Source organism: Cyprinus carpio, chromosome B12 (genome assembly GCF_018340385.1).
Source record: "Cyprinus carpio isolate SPL01 chromosome B12, ASM1834038v1, whole genome shotgun sequence".
NCBI lineage: Eukaryota > Metazoa > Chordata > Actinopteri > Cypriniformes > Cyprinidae > Cyprinus > Cyprinus carpio.
Window position 1 is genome coordinate 13,353,223 of NC_056608.1, and position 17,029 is coordinate 13,370,251.

At 35.4% G+C, this 17,029-nt stretch overlaps 2 protein-coding genes across 5 annotated transcripts in view; one reads left to right on the plus strand and one right to left on the minus strand.

Moving 5' to 3' along the window:
* LOC109097694 (MAGUK p55 subfamily member 7-like) overlaps nt 1-12,161 on the minus strand; it is a 140,790-nt gene extending 128,629 nt beyond the window's left edge. For 2 of the 4 annotated variants that reach the window (XM_042735451.1, XM_042735452.1), the window contains exon 1: nt 11,931-12,160. The gene's annotated coding sequence lies outside the window, so the exon portion shown is untranslated. Of the gene's footprint in view, nt 1-11,930 lie in introns of all 4 variants that reach the window. The other 2 variants (XM_042735450.1, XM_042735453.1) reach the window with 2 other exon arrangements.
* A 4,219-nt stretch (nt 12,162-16,380) lies between these two features.
* The window catches only part of LOC109102322 (WW domain-containing adapter protein with coiled-coil-like), a 35,500-nt gene continuing 34,851 nt past the window's right edge, over nt 16,381-17,029 (plus strand). Inside the window, 2 exon segments of the mRNA XM_042735454.1 lie at nt 16,381-16,605; nt 16,786-16,819. Of these exon segments, the coding sequence (XP_042591388.1) occupies nt 16,565-16,605; nt 16,786-16,819 (75 nt within the window). The 5' untranslated portion in view covers nt 16,381-16,564.

The following is a 17,029-nucleotide window of genomic DNA, read 5'->3' on the forward strand; positions in this document are numbered from 1 at the left end:
ACGTTGAGGTAAGATGAAAAGAAAATATTAAAACTTTTCTGAAGACAGTCAGTTCTCTCAGAGATACATTCATATAAACTCCTTCCCCCAGTTGTATCACGACTCGTTTAACATCAAGCAATTTGGGTCAACCGGCTCAAGGTGCATCCCTACTAATGGAAGTTTGTCATCAGAAGTGTCGGGGCGGGTTATGAACACGCAATATGAGTGGCAGATGAGCAGCGAATGAGCTTCCTCGGAGTCAGAACAGCAAATGCTGAAGAGAAATATACTGAGACGCTTGAAGCCACTAATGCTCATTAGATAACATAATTCAGTGGAAAATGAATACAAATGATTCTCATAATTATCTAGGCAGGAAAAACCCTGACCAGGAACACATTTGGACACTCATGAGAACTACTGAGTAAAACTGGTTTGCCTATAGTGTTTACCTTCATGTAGTCTATGCTCTTCAGCACAATGGTAACCGCAATAACTTCAACAGAAACTTTGTCAAACATAATAGCATTAAACAAGCAAACCACAAAAAAAAAAAAAAAAAAAAAAAAAAAAAAAAACATACACACACACATCGCGCGCGAAATTCGTCCCGGTGTGAACAGGCCTTTACATTCAACATTTTTTATTTTTATAATTTAACAAGACAATTTTTTCAAGTTACTAGAACTTCATTTCAGAAAACCAATTATTGTAAAAATTGAGTTTACATTACATGCAATACTGAGCTACTGTAATGATCAACACTAATATGTCAACAGAACTTATTAGCCTAAATGTTGGCAATTTAAAATGTTCAATTAAAGCAATAAATGTACATTTTCAATATTTCGAGACATATTTTGAGACATTTCTCAAAATATCTTAATTTATGTTGCACAGAAGAAAGTTTTGTAATGACATGAGGATGAGTAAATTATAACAATTTTTAGTTTTTGGGTGAACTATTCCTTTAGGCCCTCCTAAACACACAAATGAAGGTTTACTGAATAACTGGGTTATTTTAGTCTGGTTCCTCCATACTTCATCACTAAATTATTAAAAGTAGTGCTGAGCAGAGAGGAGGTTGGTTATGATGTATGAACCAGTCCATGGGAAAACTCTCATCAATAAAACAAACTGAGATACAACCACATGCGAGATCTCCACCAATGTTACACAAGCCCGTACCAACATACTAAACTCTCCAAAAGCTTCAACTTCCAGCAGAAAGTAGTCTTGAACTTGACAATGAGTAGAATGAAGCATCACAAAATACTGCTTTCCTTTTCAAGAGCTTATGGGTTGTATGATCTGCAACAGCCTCCTTCATGTCTCAAAAAGCACCTTCTTTACAGCCTGCCTGGGCTCAGATTTCACAGGAAGTGCTGAAAAGGCAGAGACACAACAGTACAGATATATCAAGATATATCAAGTCAAGTTCTAGTGATGACCTTAAGAGGTGACTTTTGTATATATGCTGCCTATTTTCTTGCTTTCAAAGTGTGTTTGAGCTGGCAGTGATCAATCTGAAACGGCTGTTGAAAAGCCATACCATACAGATACTAGATAATCTAAAAGCAGCAAAGCTCTTTGAAATGAACACCTGAGCTCTGATACACTGCAAGATGACAAATAGGGCGGTCAAAAAAATAAATAAATTAAAAAAATAATAATTTGAATTTCGGATATCCGTCAAATTTAAAATAAATTTTTTAGATGTGTGTTAAGGAGGCAGCCTTATCAGTGGCGCTCAAGATGCGATGACGATGTAAGTGCCATTGCGTTAATGCTTTTGTTAGCCTATTCAGTTGAAGCCACTAGATGCGGTGCTGCGGAGTTGTTCATTAAAAATATTGAGGAAAAAAGAGAACATCAATGTGGATCTTGATTACATTAAAACTGAAACCAAGCCGTTCACACAGAACACATATTTTGCGCATTTTCTAGAGGGACATCTATAACCGTTGCACTCACATCTCGCACAAAGGAGCCGCATGTTCAGAAAGCCATACAAAATTAATGCAAGTTTAACTTTGGGAAAAAAAAAAAAAAAAAAAACATATATAGAGACTTTATGGTGTTCTTTTTCCCCATCCCACTGCATCTCATGTTTTTAAATGAAAAATGTACTCCGTGTGAATGGATTTATGCCCGTTGTATTAAACTATGCATACATACATGATGCGGTTTTGTGTTTAGCTGTTTAAGCAACTTGATTATAATTGGTTTATAAACATTTTAAACATTATAAATTTTTTCACAGATAGTCATGTTATCTTATGATTTGAATAAACGTGCATTAGTAATACTTTGCTTGATGCGCCCTCTTGGGCCTCAGAAGATTTGCCAAAAGCTTTTCTTCACCCTTACTGAAATTATTTAATATAATTAGATTAATATAATTAGAATTTTGATAATATTCAAGTACAAAATTTTAATTTAGTTTTTCAGCCATTTTGACAGCCCTAATGACAAATGTATTATTGCTAACAGTGCTCGGCTGAGTATGACCCTCACATCACATTGTTTTAAACAACTGAACTGCTCACTTACTTCCCCCTCAGTTACTGATGGGGAACCAAGGCCACCATACTTATATTTAAAACTTCCTGTAATAAAGCACCAAAATTCAGAAAATTAGACCATAACATTTTTCAGACCCAGGAATCAAAGCACGAGTTGGCATCTAATTGTAGAAATAATGCATATAAAAAAAAAATAATAATAAAAAAAAGACAATATAATAAAAAACAAACAAGCAAAATAAAGTTTCAACGACAACAAAACGTTACTTTGCATGCGCGCTTTTGTGGCCCAAACTTAACTTCCGGTAGACTTCCACAAAGAATCAATAACAACAGCAAAGTCCCTCTAGAGTAGATTATTTCTGATAAGCAAAATATGTTTGCTGCATAAATCAGACTGGCTCATTGAACATGCTAATTAATTCTCTGCCAGCAAGAGGTGCTTTTGGAGTGGCAGACACAGAGGTTTCTCCTGTAACGGTTGTACATAAAGCAACGCTCTGCTCACAAATGCTGCTTTATCAGGCATTACAGTCAAGATGAAATTAAAATGAAATCGAAAAATTTGAGGCAAGGGATGCACAGAAATGTAAATTTTTGACAGAAAGCCAAATAAAATGAAACACTGGGCCAATTTTTTCACCACTGCATAAATTAAATAGCCAAAAATGTGCTTTAACAATATTTACTTAACACTAAACATTTTTTAACATTCTAGCAGAGATTATACCAATAAAACAATTTTACATAAAATTAATGAGTTAGTTAGTAAAATAATATTTTGGGGCTTTTTTGCGACCCCCTTCTTAAGTCAGGCATGCATTTTTTACTGCACAAATAAATGCAGCCTTGCTGAGCAGAAAATACTTCTTTTAAAACATTAGAAAATATTACAGATCCCAGTCTGAACACTATGTGGGAATGCTATAATAAATGTATTAATTGAGCGGTTGTAATTATTATTATTATTGTCCTTATAATTGTCTTTATTTTATTTTACAGAACAACAGTAAAATTACAATAATAACATTTGTTAATGTTGTTTTTCTCAGCTTTTATTTTGGCAGAAACCCACAGGAAGACCTCAGGCTCAGTGCTTCTTTTTGTTGACAACAGTAGATTTATAAATGATTCTCATTACGAATTTGGTGAAATGTTTTTTGCACGCGTCGCACTGTCACATGCCTTGTTAAAATTCATAAAAATGTTACTAAGAAACTGACGAATAACACTATTTCAGCACAGATTTTCCTCGTGCTTTGGACTTTGAACTGTGGCGCCGCAAGCTCATGCAGCGCTGTTTGAATACACGCAATTCATTCGTATATTAGAAAACACAGCTTTCTGCAGTTTATTTAATTGTTTAAGGGCATTTCGGGATTTCAGTAATCATACAGTAACCAGTAACAACCACCTCTTCCACTTCTCATCAAAGACATGCGATGCAGTACTAAACTGTCTCTCGCTGTCGGTGCTTGTAATGATTTTTCTATCTTTCAATTATAAGAAATTTCCTGAAAAAGGCACATTTGAAGGTTTTCTGGGAACATGCAAATGGTTGAACAATACTTTCATTAAATCTATCCAAAGTTAATCCGGTAATTAGACATGTGCCGGTATTCTGTAATGCGATATATCGCAGTAATGAATATGCACAATACTGTTATTGTAGGCACTTCTAAATACCGAGAATAATTATATTACAAATTATTCAGAATTTGGAATGCATTTTAAGAATACTTTTCCCATCAACTGGTCAAAATGTACAACACCGCTGTATGCTGCTTTAAAGACAGGTGTGAGCTTTGATGTAAACAAGCACGTACGAGAAGCACATGGAGGAACACATGAGAGACGTGCTGATGAAAGCACATTCACTCTCTGACAGCAGATGGCGCTAAACTGCAGAAAATGCAGCCCTTACCCTGGAAACCCCATAAATAAAACCAGCTGCTACTTTCTAAACATTTAAATAATAAAATAATATTTATATATTTCCATAAATTTTTTTCCATTTTAATCTGGACTACAACATGCCCTAGATATTGTTTGAAAGTGTTTTGATTCTTTATTGTTCATTAACACTTTACATTAGGGCTTCATTAGTTAACAAACTGCAATGAAAAATTCTTCTGAACATTCATTAATCTTAGGTATTCCAATATTTAATGACACATTGTTAAAATTGAAAGTTGCAACTTTGTTATTTAATGAGCTAACATGAGCTAAGACTTGTATTTTTTAACAAAGATTAGTAACTTCTGTAGCAAATGTAGCTATTGCTCATTGTGAACGTTAATGCATTAAGGTTAACTAATGAGGTCTTATTGTAAAGTGATACCTATTGGTCTTTAAAAGTTCTTTTGCACTTTAATCGGTGTAAAACTTTTAACTTTAAATATATTTTTTGTATTTAAATGTTCAGTTATTTTTGTTATAAGAAAAAAGTTATTTAACCTGTTATACTGTATTATGACCATTTTTTGGAACTTAATTTCAATACCATGATAATTCCGCACACCGTGACAAAACATTATCAATTAATCGCAACAGGAAAGTTTGATACCGGCATATCCCTACCGGTAATTTTGAATTTGCCTTATAAATAATAAATATACACTTATACATTTAAATATAAAAAAATATAATAGAACTAGAAATATATTGCCTATATTAATATTTTTTAAATTATGAATATTAAATATGAATATATATATTGCATATAAAATTAAAGTCCCCAATTATGGGTTATGAAAGGTTAATTTTTTGGCTGACATGCATGCAAGTTTGAACTCTGGAACACAGCGAAATGCGAAAACTTTTCACACAGGCTTGCGTTTCCAGTCTGACGCATTCATGTGCGTATGAATGGAAGTCAATGGAATGAAAAGTGTAGCGTGACCGCGGCTTAAGTCTGTGGGAAACGATGTTGCTGTAGCAGTCTTCAGTAAAATGATGGGGACACAACACAATGTTGGAGTTATACTGCTGTGGTATTGCTGTAAAAATGAAATTTAACCATTGATTCTTCACAGCCTCATCCTTTGGCAGTAAAAAAAAAAAAAAAAAAAGATTGGATTTACCCTCACAGTGCAGAGCCCAGTGTCTTCTCAACATGATGCTATCCACAGAAATCCGCTATGGCAGGGATAGGCAACTCCGGTCCTGGAGGGCCACTATCCTGCAAAGTTTAGCTTCAGCCCTCATAAAAACTCACCTGCCTGTATCTATCTAGTAATCCCGAAAACACTAATTGCCTTGTTCAGGTGTGTTTAATTAGGGTTGGAGCTAAACTCTGCAGGACAGTGGCCCTCCAGGACCGAAGTTGCCTATCCCTGCGCTATGGTGTTTGAGGGAGGGGGCCAAGGGTTCAAGTTTTCCCAGCTCTGCGCTCGCAACAAGTTGGTGGGCAATATGCTAATGTTTCATGTTAATGTCAACATGAAACGGATTGAGATTCGTTTTAAAGGGGTCATATTAGGGCTGGACAATGGATAGAAGGATTTTTGGATGTTCATCTCGTCAGTAAAGCCGGTTCCATGATTAGCGGTAAATCCCCATCACCTGCTTTCAAATGGAGCTGCAGTTAATACACAGAGCCGTAGTTTACTGACAAGCTACGCTATATCGAGTTCATTATTGAAGATGAATCGCCTGTATTTTGGCGATTTGGTGTAGTGCAATGTGTTTATGCGGTTTAAGGTTCAAAAAACACATTATTTTCCACAATGTACATTATTGTTAACATACTGTGATGCTGTGTGTCCAGGCGCGACGAGACAAAATCAATAAAACCCATTACAAATGAGGCATTTTTAGCATCCAGTGGGCACATAATTACTGATTATAATGACTTATACTGTCTTTTTACGTGTTGCGTATCGCGCTGCATAATTGTGAGGCGTTGTCTGCATTTGTGATCAGAGATACGACAAACAAGTGCTACTCTACACTGCTCAAAACTCACATTTGAATCATCAGTGGCAAATTCTTTAAATATGTAAATGTACTTACAGGCTGTGAATCAGAAGCGCCAGACTGTCCTTGCAAAGTTGAAACTGCCCCACTTTATAGAAACAGACACTGGCATTGTAGGCTACTCAATGAATATCTCTTTGGATTTGAGACTTTAGTCTTTGCAACTTTACAGATCTTCTTTATGCACTAAGATCTTGCAGCACTACAAAGAGAAAGGAAAAATTTTAAATCGCATCATATGACCCCTTTAAAAATGACTTATTTAAATGATTCAGAGTTGACTCTCTTTTGAGAGACAATAACTTTATACCGGGTGGACTTTCAGATTTAAAACTTTGCGGGATGTTTTCATTCACTTAGAGCGGTGTTACAGACTGACTGCATGAAAGGTAAATTTTCAAAAATCCATAATAGGGGCACTTTAAATAAATGAATATATTTAATTATTTCCAGGATTTTACAGGTCTGCGAGAAAAGACACACTGTTGACATTCCTTGATATTTCTAGGGTTTCTAGGACCATAGAAACTTAAAACTCACATTTATTTTGATTTTTGTAAATCTATCCTTAAAAGACAGTATAAACTGGCATTTAAAGTGGACGATAATTTGTATTTGCTGCAGCTCAAAAATTCTCACATCACATTCCAAGACCTCTCTTCCCTCAGCTTCGACCTCACCGTTACAGAAACAACAGCACTGGAATGCCAGTAACACCAGGCCACACTGGGCCAGTTAACACCGACATTAGACACCTGTTCTACACACACACAGGCAACAGTTAGGTTACCAGACTAATTAAACCTGCTACTACCAAGACTCCTGCCAGCAACATTTACTGCATCAATATACAATCCTTCCACTGCTTCATCTTTTATTTTGCACCTCACTGAATTAGCTAGTCCTGTTGTTCATGCTCTGCCTCTAAAAGTTGAGAAGCCACATGGTTAAACCAAACTGCATGCTCAACTTGTTCAAGAACAGTTCAAGCCTTATTTAGATTTTTTTTTTTTAATGTCTTCATTCCCTCAATGCTTTTTGTTATTTCTTTGTAGTTGTAAAATTTATTAGGAATTTCTGAGTTAAAATTGTTTCTATACTAAAACTTTTCAGTGTAGGTAAACATCAGAACAGCTCTTTGGCAAATACACTGTTATGTTACTGATAGCAAAACATCTAAAACAGTATATTTGCATCTTGAACAGTCGGATTCCTTTTTGATTGGTTATGTACGTTGCATTTATAAATTGACCACTAAAGCACATCTCTGTAAAAAGAATGCAAATTTAATCCATTATTCCCATGTTGCATGCAACTATGTGTGACCCTGGACCACAAAACTAGTCATAAGGGTCAATTTTTCGAAATTGAGATTTATACATCATCTGAATGCTGAATAAATAAGCTTTCCATTGATGTATGGTTTGTTAGGACAATATTTGGCCGAGATACAACTATTTGAAAATCTGGAATCTGAGGGTGCAAAAAAAAATCTAAATATTGAGAAAATCACATTTATAAATGTCCAAATGAAGTTCTTAGCAAGTCATATTACTAATCAAAAATTAAGTTTTGATATATTTACGGTAGGGAATTTACAAAATATCTTCATGGAACATGATCTTTACTTAATATCCTAATGATTTTTTGGCATAAAAGAAAAGTAAAAAATTTTGACCCATACAATGTATTTTTGGCTATTGCTACAAATATACCCCAGCGACTTAAGACTGGTTTTGTGGTCCAGGGTCACATATTGGAGTTCAAGTCTATCATCAAGCCAGTGCAAGGCAGCAAAATTTTCTGTTGAATGCTCTCTTCTGCTTTCCGTATGCCGACATGATTGTGTTTAAGAGAACTAAAGTTTATCTAACGTAAACAGCCAGATACACTTACACTTGGCTGAGCCACATCTTGTATGGGTCTCAAACCACCTCCTGATGTTTTCAATGCTCAAATGCATCTTGGAGGTCATTTAAACATGGTCATGATAGCTACCCAAGCAGTAAAAAATGGGGTGTAACGATTCACTCATTTTATCGATGCATCAATTACAAAACCTGACGATACATTTGCAACGATTTCGGAGAGTAATCAATTTAAAGCGCTAAGAATCGAATGAATCGGGATTTCTATAGCGATTCAATGCTTTCAAAATATATACACATTAAATTACTACAAGCACAAATTAATGGAGACCTTGAACAGTGTTCGTGCCTTGCATCTCTCCTTCATACGCTCCACTATTTACCGCCCGAGACTGTCACAGGATTGCGCTCGCGTGCCGTTCGTCTCACTAACACATGTTTTGACCAGCTAATGTGTGATCTCTCCTGAGGACTTATGGCCAGTAATGCTAAAGTGAAGTAGTTTTACTTTTCCGTAGTTTTTCAGTGGCTCTCAGCATCTTACCAACGGCGTTACCTAAGCAGTCGAAAGCTGCGTATTTATTGCATGGATGGAGCAGAAATGTGTCTAAAGCATACGCACAGTTCCACTGAATGATAAATGTGTTTTTAACAATGTAGCTGAACCGAATGTACGAAGGAAACTGTTAAAATAACCACAGCATTAACAACAACCTTGAAATAAGAGCGCAAGGTTTATCTGATAATCAGATGAATGAAAGTAAACAGACATAGGGCGCGTTTTCTTTCAGAATCATCATTTGCTGATGGAGAGAAAAATTAAAATACTATGGCTTTTTATTTTATGAAAATGAGATAAAGAAGAATTGAAAGAGAAGTGATCTCGCGTTCATAGACATGCCAGGCAGCTAAGCTGAATAAAAAGCAGAATGAACTGATGAAACATTAAGAAAAAACAATAAATAAATAAAATTTATGAATGATGCCGTGCTAACTGACATTTATTACAGTACAGAAACTATAAAATATATTTTCTACCTTATTCTACGCAGAAAATTTAAATAGTTGTAGTATATAAAACAAAAAATTGCCATTAGGAAAAAATTATAGATTACAAATGATTGATTATTGTCCAGCAGTGTATTTGATTTCTTATAGCAAATTCAAATAGATAAGAAAATAATTCCTTATAATAATAATAATAATAATAATAATAATAATAATAATACATGCATACATAAAATTATTGTATTTGACATTTCTGTCACTTCTGAAATGATGGCTTTGCCCCTGGTGTGACAAAATGTTAGCTTAATATTTTTAAAGCTCTTTTTTAAATCTTGGCTGACAAATTTTTACATGCGCCATGTCATGCCATAGCATCATTAAACTAGCATCTAACAATGAACAAAAGTGTTTTATTTTTTATTTTTTTTAACCTATGGTTCTCCAACCATAAAGGCTGCTGTGTAATTTGCCCCCTGACTAAGCATTTAAAGAAATTAGGGGAACCGTTCAAATAATCCTGTGAATGCACTTAAAAAATGCAGTATCGAATCGTTATAAATTTGCAAAGAACTATCTTGAATCAAATAGAAAACCTATGAATTGTGAATCGAATCGCCGTCTACCCAAAGATTCACAGCCCTAGTAAAAATGCATTAAAAGCCCAATTGTAAATATTCCCTGAGTGTATGTTTGTATTAAAAGCCATGCGATCACAGTTTGATGATTATTGTGAGACCAGTTCATGTGTTTACAAGACATATGAGCTTTATTTTAGACCCATAAACAGGTGATGACCTGAAGTGATCCATTCACATCATCTCAGTTCAACCCACCAGTGATTTCTTCTCCACTTCAAGTAGGTATGTTCGGTATTTCATATTTCACTAATTCCACAGGACCTCCAAAGAATACATTCCCTACTGTCAGTACATATTAGACATGGATTTCAAAGGGTTGTAGGGAACTCTCTGCATTCTAATCTCAGAAGAGACATGCTATCTGACCTATGAGGACTTTAACTAAAGCCACCATAAGGCATTGTGTTCCCTCTCTTGTGTTTAATTACTTGCACTCTAAAAGGTTACACCCGTCAAAAGAGGGAATGATCAGGACATGGATCGTAACATCAGGCTGTCAACTGACACTGCGAGACGACAAGTGAGAGTGAGTGATCAAGTGTGTGTGTGTAAAGAGGTCAAGAAGAGGGGAGTCAGAGAGAGTGCAGACAGGGCACTTCTGAGTAGTGATATCTGACACAGCAGATCACAAGTCTCAAACAAACCAGTCTCCAGCGTTTCCCACAGGGCAGCAGGACTGCAAAAACTCTCAGTACCTATTTGAATGAAGGTTATATTTGCATTCATAATCATTTCATTACTTGAAAACTTTATGATTTCACTATAACATATTTGCTCTGGGTCAGATAATAAACTATAACACTGCTTTCACATTTCAGTGGGCTGTTGCTAAGGAAGATCCCAGAGGGCTGAACCTATCAATGCCTCAAGGCCAAGTTATGAAAACATGCCATGAAATGCATAATAAAGTTTATTCCAGTTTCCACCGTTTCTCAGTTTTGCCAAGAGGCCTTATCAATGTTACAGACTACAGCATGTCCAATACTAACCATATGCACATGATCAGGAATGGCAAAACATACAATCTAGATTCAGACTATAACATCTAAATTTTATTTCGAGTATAAAATTTATTTTTCTACACAGGAATATGATAATGTATGATATGCAAAATAAATCTATAAAAATAAATAAATCTGAATAAATAAAAATGTAATTTAATTAACATATGTGTGTTTGTATAAAAATTTTGGTGTTTATGTAAATAAATTACAGAGAGGGAGAGAGAAATGTATAAACATTTACAAACTTTATCAAATAAATGCATATACACATTTATAAAAACATAAAAATAAAAACTATGACACAATGGGACACAAATTACATTATAGTTTATCTAACATACCGAAGGTCTCACAACAAAATAGGTCACAGGACATACAGTAGTTGTAGCAAAAACAGCGGAGACCAGAACATGGCTTCACTAGCTGTCAGCCCAGCAGCAGCACTAGGTGAAATTAAATAAACGAATCGAATACACATTCACTTTATTATCCTTAATTGAGCATGTCAAGCCAATCCTAACAGTTGAGCACTTTCGATGACTGATGAGTCTGTCCTGTTGCTCAGGGCGAACCCACCCGGTGATGTCAGTGTCAAGCTCCGCGTCAACACTGCTGAAATAAAGCCGACCCCTTCCATGCATCAAGCATAGCAGCTCGTTTCATTGTTTGTTTGTCCAGTTTAGCTCGACGGTCGGGTGCACTTGACACGAAGAGCTCGCGCTGTCAAGTGCACCGACCGTTGGCTCGAGCAAAACAGGACACACAAAAACAATGAAAGAAGTCAATACTCGAGTTTTCACAATAACTTCCTTTGACACTCCCGTCAGAAACTAAACATTTAAGATTTTTAGTCGTGTTTATGTATAAACAACGCGGTAAATGTTTTTGCTTGCAGTCTCAGAAGAGAAATAAGTTGTTATTACTCACTCGGGCAGTTTATTGTGTTTGGGAAGTCCAGTCAAGACGCCTTGGGGTTCTTGGGCGGTCACTCTTGAAAAAAAAAGTTGCCTCCGCTTTGCTTTTAAAAGGCAAACATGAAGAATTTTAAGTAAAATATCCCAGGCTTGGAGTAGGTCTTCGAGTCCAAACTGTTTTTCTTTTCAGGCAAAACGCGTTGTACAATCTGCGTTCAACGCGGCAGGCGGGCGGAAGTAATCTTTTACTTGATTGGACAGTTAACTAAAGTAGGGCGGGATCAAAGTATAATTCTAAAATTTCATTGGCGGTTACATAATCAATCATATGCCACACCTGCTCTTATTCTACGAAATTACGCTTTATTATAAGAGGTCTACCGGGAGACTGTGCATACGTAAATAAATCATAATGACACTTTTCATTGTTGTTGTGAATAAAATTTTCTTTTCTAAGGGGTAAAGTCTCCAGGAATTAATGAATCGTTCCTCTCTAGAGTTCAGACGACAGAACACCTGTCTTTCCTGTTCTAGAAGCACATGACCGCCAGGTTTTTTTCTGTTTGAGTATCTTGCCTATTTATCTCTAGTAACTTGATTTGATCCGTCTCGACATGCTAGTCCTTGTTGTCTCACTCAGTGGTTTTCTTCAGTGAGGAAATTTATATGGCAGACTGGTTTGACAGGTTTGAATTAGACAATGCATCATGGCTGCAACTAAGGTTCAGTCTACGCAACAAAATGAAAATTGTTCAGTTGATCTGTTCAGAACAAAGAACTATAGACATTTTATAGGCAGTGGTAAGTTTAAGAAACAAAGAAAGAAAGAAGCAATTGTTTGGCACTTGAAAAAAAGGCAGAGAGCCAGAGCTGCTCTTCATTCTGACATGCGTACAGGGTCGAACTGTCAAACATAAATAATATACAGTCGATTTAACACTTGAGTAATTAGGAAACAACAAAACACCATTATATTAAGAAATATTGCTACAGCACCCCCTCGTGGTCGACAAACGAGATTGAAGGCAATTGCACTAAGAACTACACAATATATTTTTTTTAAAGTAAAGTTTGGTGAGTGGTCATTTCTACTTGTCTTTCATAATATAATTTAGGTTCAACCATGAAATTCTATTGAAATCAAAATAAATAATAATAACAGCACATCTGTTTGCAATTTGCAAAGCCAATAATCACTGGCCTTGGTTACCTAAGCACAAGAAGCAAAGGCTTACAATGCTTATACAGGTATATAGTGCAGTTTAGCATGATTGAGTATTTGAACCAACAAAAGTATTAGTGTAAAACAAAAATGAAAACATGAAAAAACCATTAAAAACATTTACACGACCTTTAGGCTATCCAAAATGTAAATGGGTTTGTTTCTTCATCAAAAGAGTTTTTGTAAAACTTAGAATTGCATTACTTGTTCACCAATGGATCCACTGCAATGAAATGGGTGCCATCAGACTGAGAGTCTAAACAACTGATAAAATCATCTCGGTAATCCACACGACTCCAGTCCATCAGTGTCTTGTGAAGTGAAAATCTGTTTGTAATAAGTAAATCCATTATTAAGACTTTTTTTTTTTGCTTCAAATTGTTTCTTCCGACTACAATATGTGTCCTCTATTCATAATATTGCTTTCTTTAGTGAATAAAATGAGCAGAGAACTATGCAGAGATTAAGCACCATTTATAAGTAAAAACAGTCCAAGGCATTTCTAAACAAATATGTCAGAGGATTTTAATGTGAGAGGACAACAGAGGATATTATTATATGTTATGTTATTTTATTATTATTATATTTTATTTTTATAAGCTTGTATTTCGGACTGAAGCAATGGTTTAAAGATAAAACTTTAATGATGGATTGTTTCTTACAAAAATGCAGCTTTTCACTTCACAAGACATTAACTGATGGACTGGAGTCAGATGGATTACTTGTGGATCATTATGATGCTTTTATCAGCTGTTTGACTTTGAACTCTCATTCTGATGGCACCCATTCACTGTAGTGTATCTGCATTAGTGAACAAGTGATATTAAATTTAGAAATTGCTAAATTTCTCAAAATATGTTCTGATAAAGAAACAAACTTCTACATCTTGGATGGTCTGAGGGCGAGTACATTTTCAGCAATTTTTTTTTTACACTATTGGTCCAAATAAAATATATACTATATGTGTGATTCTCAGCATATATAGTAAAACCTTCTGAAGAATCAATCATAATAATAAACTGCTCCAAACAGCAGGGGTTCATTTTCACTCTGGCATCTGATTTTGTCCCATAAAATGTTGAATATTAAATCAAAGTTCAGTTTGCATACATTTTTTCATGACTCTTCTAATCTGTTAAATCGAAGATTTATTGGTAATATTTTAGAATAGTCTATTACAGTAATAGCGTGACTTGTTGCATTTGCACTATTGGACAGGTAAATGAGTGAACTGATTCTGGAAAATGTAAAAAGCCACCAACAGTGCTCATAGGATAAAGGCCACTGACATCACTGTGCTGATGCACCTGCTTCCATTGTTAGAATAAACAGTGTGTCTTCAACAAGTGAATTAACATGACATTGAAAGCAGAGAGGTCATGTAAAAGATTCTTTCAGAGCATTAACTGAGTCCAAAAAGCTTGTGGATATTTCTTCTATAATTTATAGCTTTTTTTTAATGTATTTGTAATAATTGTCATAATGAACTCATATTTTTAATAAAAGCTTATCATCTAATCATAAGTAGAGTAATTCATTAGCAAGGTACCTAATGTGTTCATTTAAATGCACCTCTGGTCAAACACTTAAATACACAATAACTTAATAAAGGTAACTCAGGACTCCTAACTAAAATCAGTGCATTTCTGATTGACTAATTAACGTGAAGACCAGTATGATGCTTTAAAAACTTTAGGCAAAAAAAAAAAACCCCAAAAAAACTTTTTATATTTAGTTTTGTCATATGGGAAGAACTACTAAAGACCAACATTATGTCATTACCATAACTAAGACACAAAGACTGAAAGCTTATTCTGGAGGATCTCAAAGTTGAGATCTTTGGCCTTTAAAAGCACAGAACAATAGGACATTCACGCAAAAAAGGACCAACCAAGGCTTTAAATTAATGTCTTAGGGGCTTAAAAGAATAAACATTGATAATATATATATATATATATATATATATATATATATTGATTTGATTGTAATGATATAGAACGAAACAACTGAGCTGAGCTGAATAATGACACTATTGTCTTCTGTAGAGCTTCCTATGGTCCTTTTATAATTGAACATCTTTGCAACATGGAACTGAACTGAATCAACATTGACCTATTGAGCTGAATAACTACATTATTGTCTTCTGCAGAGCTGCGTTATAGCTGAACTGAATTCTTTTTAGGAATTGATGGACTTTGCTACAATTTTTATAGAACTAAACTGAATCAACATTGAACATACTTGAATAATGATACTATTGTCCTCTCTAGTTCTGCTTTATCAGCTGAATGTTTCAGGTAAATTAAAATTTAATCAAAATGGAACTAAATTGATCTGAATAATGAAAATTATATTCTGTAGAGCTGCTTTAAAAATTAAATTGAAGTCATTTCATATTTTAGGATTTTTGCTTGAATATTCACTTGAAAATTCAGTTTCATGTTTACCTCTGTGATGCTGCTTTGAAAACAATCTGTATTGTATATAAAGTGCTATGCAAATATATGTGACTGGTTTTGAAATCTGGAATGGTTATGTATTGTATGTATAGTGGTGTGCTATTATATGTGATACAGTCCACCACACTCTCCATCACATTTGGCAGAGCTGGCATAAAATTTGCATAGAAAACCAGGCAACTCCTCTAAAAAAAACCTCACAGCTGTATTTGCTGCTGGCAGTGTTGCTGTGTTTAAAACTAGTTCATGCTAACCTCGATTTATTTTAGATGAACAAAACATTTGATTTGTACCATTTTAACAACAAAAAAAATTCACTAGGCCTATGTAGCCTATAAACCGAAGAGAAGGCTCTGCTCTTCTGAAGGTTCTACTGAACAGTGTTCTGTTTACTTGGCCATTCAAAAAGTGCGCGCAAAAGTATCTTTTCCCAGAATTCCCCAGACTCACTTGTGTCAGTGAGTCATACTGCATCAGGTCCAATCTGCATTCATCTGTGACACGCACATGCACTGGCTCCATATGTCCAGTAGATGTCAGTAGATGATTGGGTTTAAATTCCAGCAACTGAAACGCAATATTTCTAGCAACTGAAACGCAATATTTCTATGTATTTTAATTGTATGTAGGAGCTTTTATGTGAGTATGTTTAGAAAGATTTATTTTTAATGAATTAATTAGGAAAAATTGATCCCAGTGGCCGGAATGACCCGACAGTAGCCGAGTCGAGACGAAGCGAGCCCCGGAGTAACCCGGATTGAGGTGTGTGAGGAAGGCTGAGTTTCGCTGCTCTGTAGATAGGGGCAGAGTTTTGGTGTATGTGTGAGTGGGAGATGGACCGAGGGCGCTCAAGCAGAGGCGAACTATTGAAATAATATACGCGATCGGGTCGTCGATAGCCCACTCCAAATACAAAATAAGTCGCCCATCTTTCACATCTACTTCACACACACTAACACGGCATTGATGGTAATGTATGCAAGGAAACAACCGAGACTCGGCGATGGGTAAAGAGCTCTATTTTATACTCCGATTTTCCTTCTCCGCTTTGACAATCCGCCATTTTTAGCCAAACCAAAATAAGTAGAAACTTAAGGAAGCCGATTCAGCTGTTGCAATTTCTGCCACTATCCGTTCACATGGATTCTAACTGTTCCTCTGTCTCTTTTTCTTGTTTTATTTTGTAGGTGCACCGACCGAAGGGATTCTCAGCCCTATCAGGTAGATCTGAAAAAATAAGATTAAAATGGGGTAAATCTAGTGCAGGCTTTTGAAGCAAGTTAGGCCTCTGTGCGTAAAACACAGCGAAAAGTGCCTCATTATCACCAGGTTCGGTTTAAAATGACACACAAATTTACATTGCACTGTAAACATAAATTTGTGCTGTCATAAGTCGCCTGCCCGTCGAATTTATCATGTTTTAAATGCGCT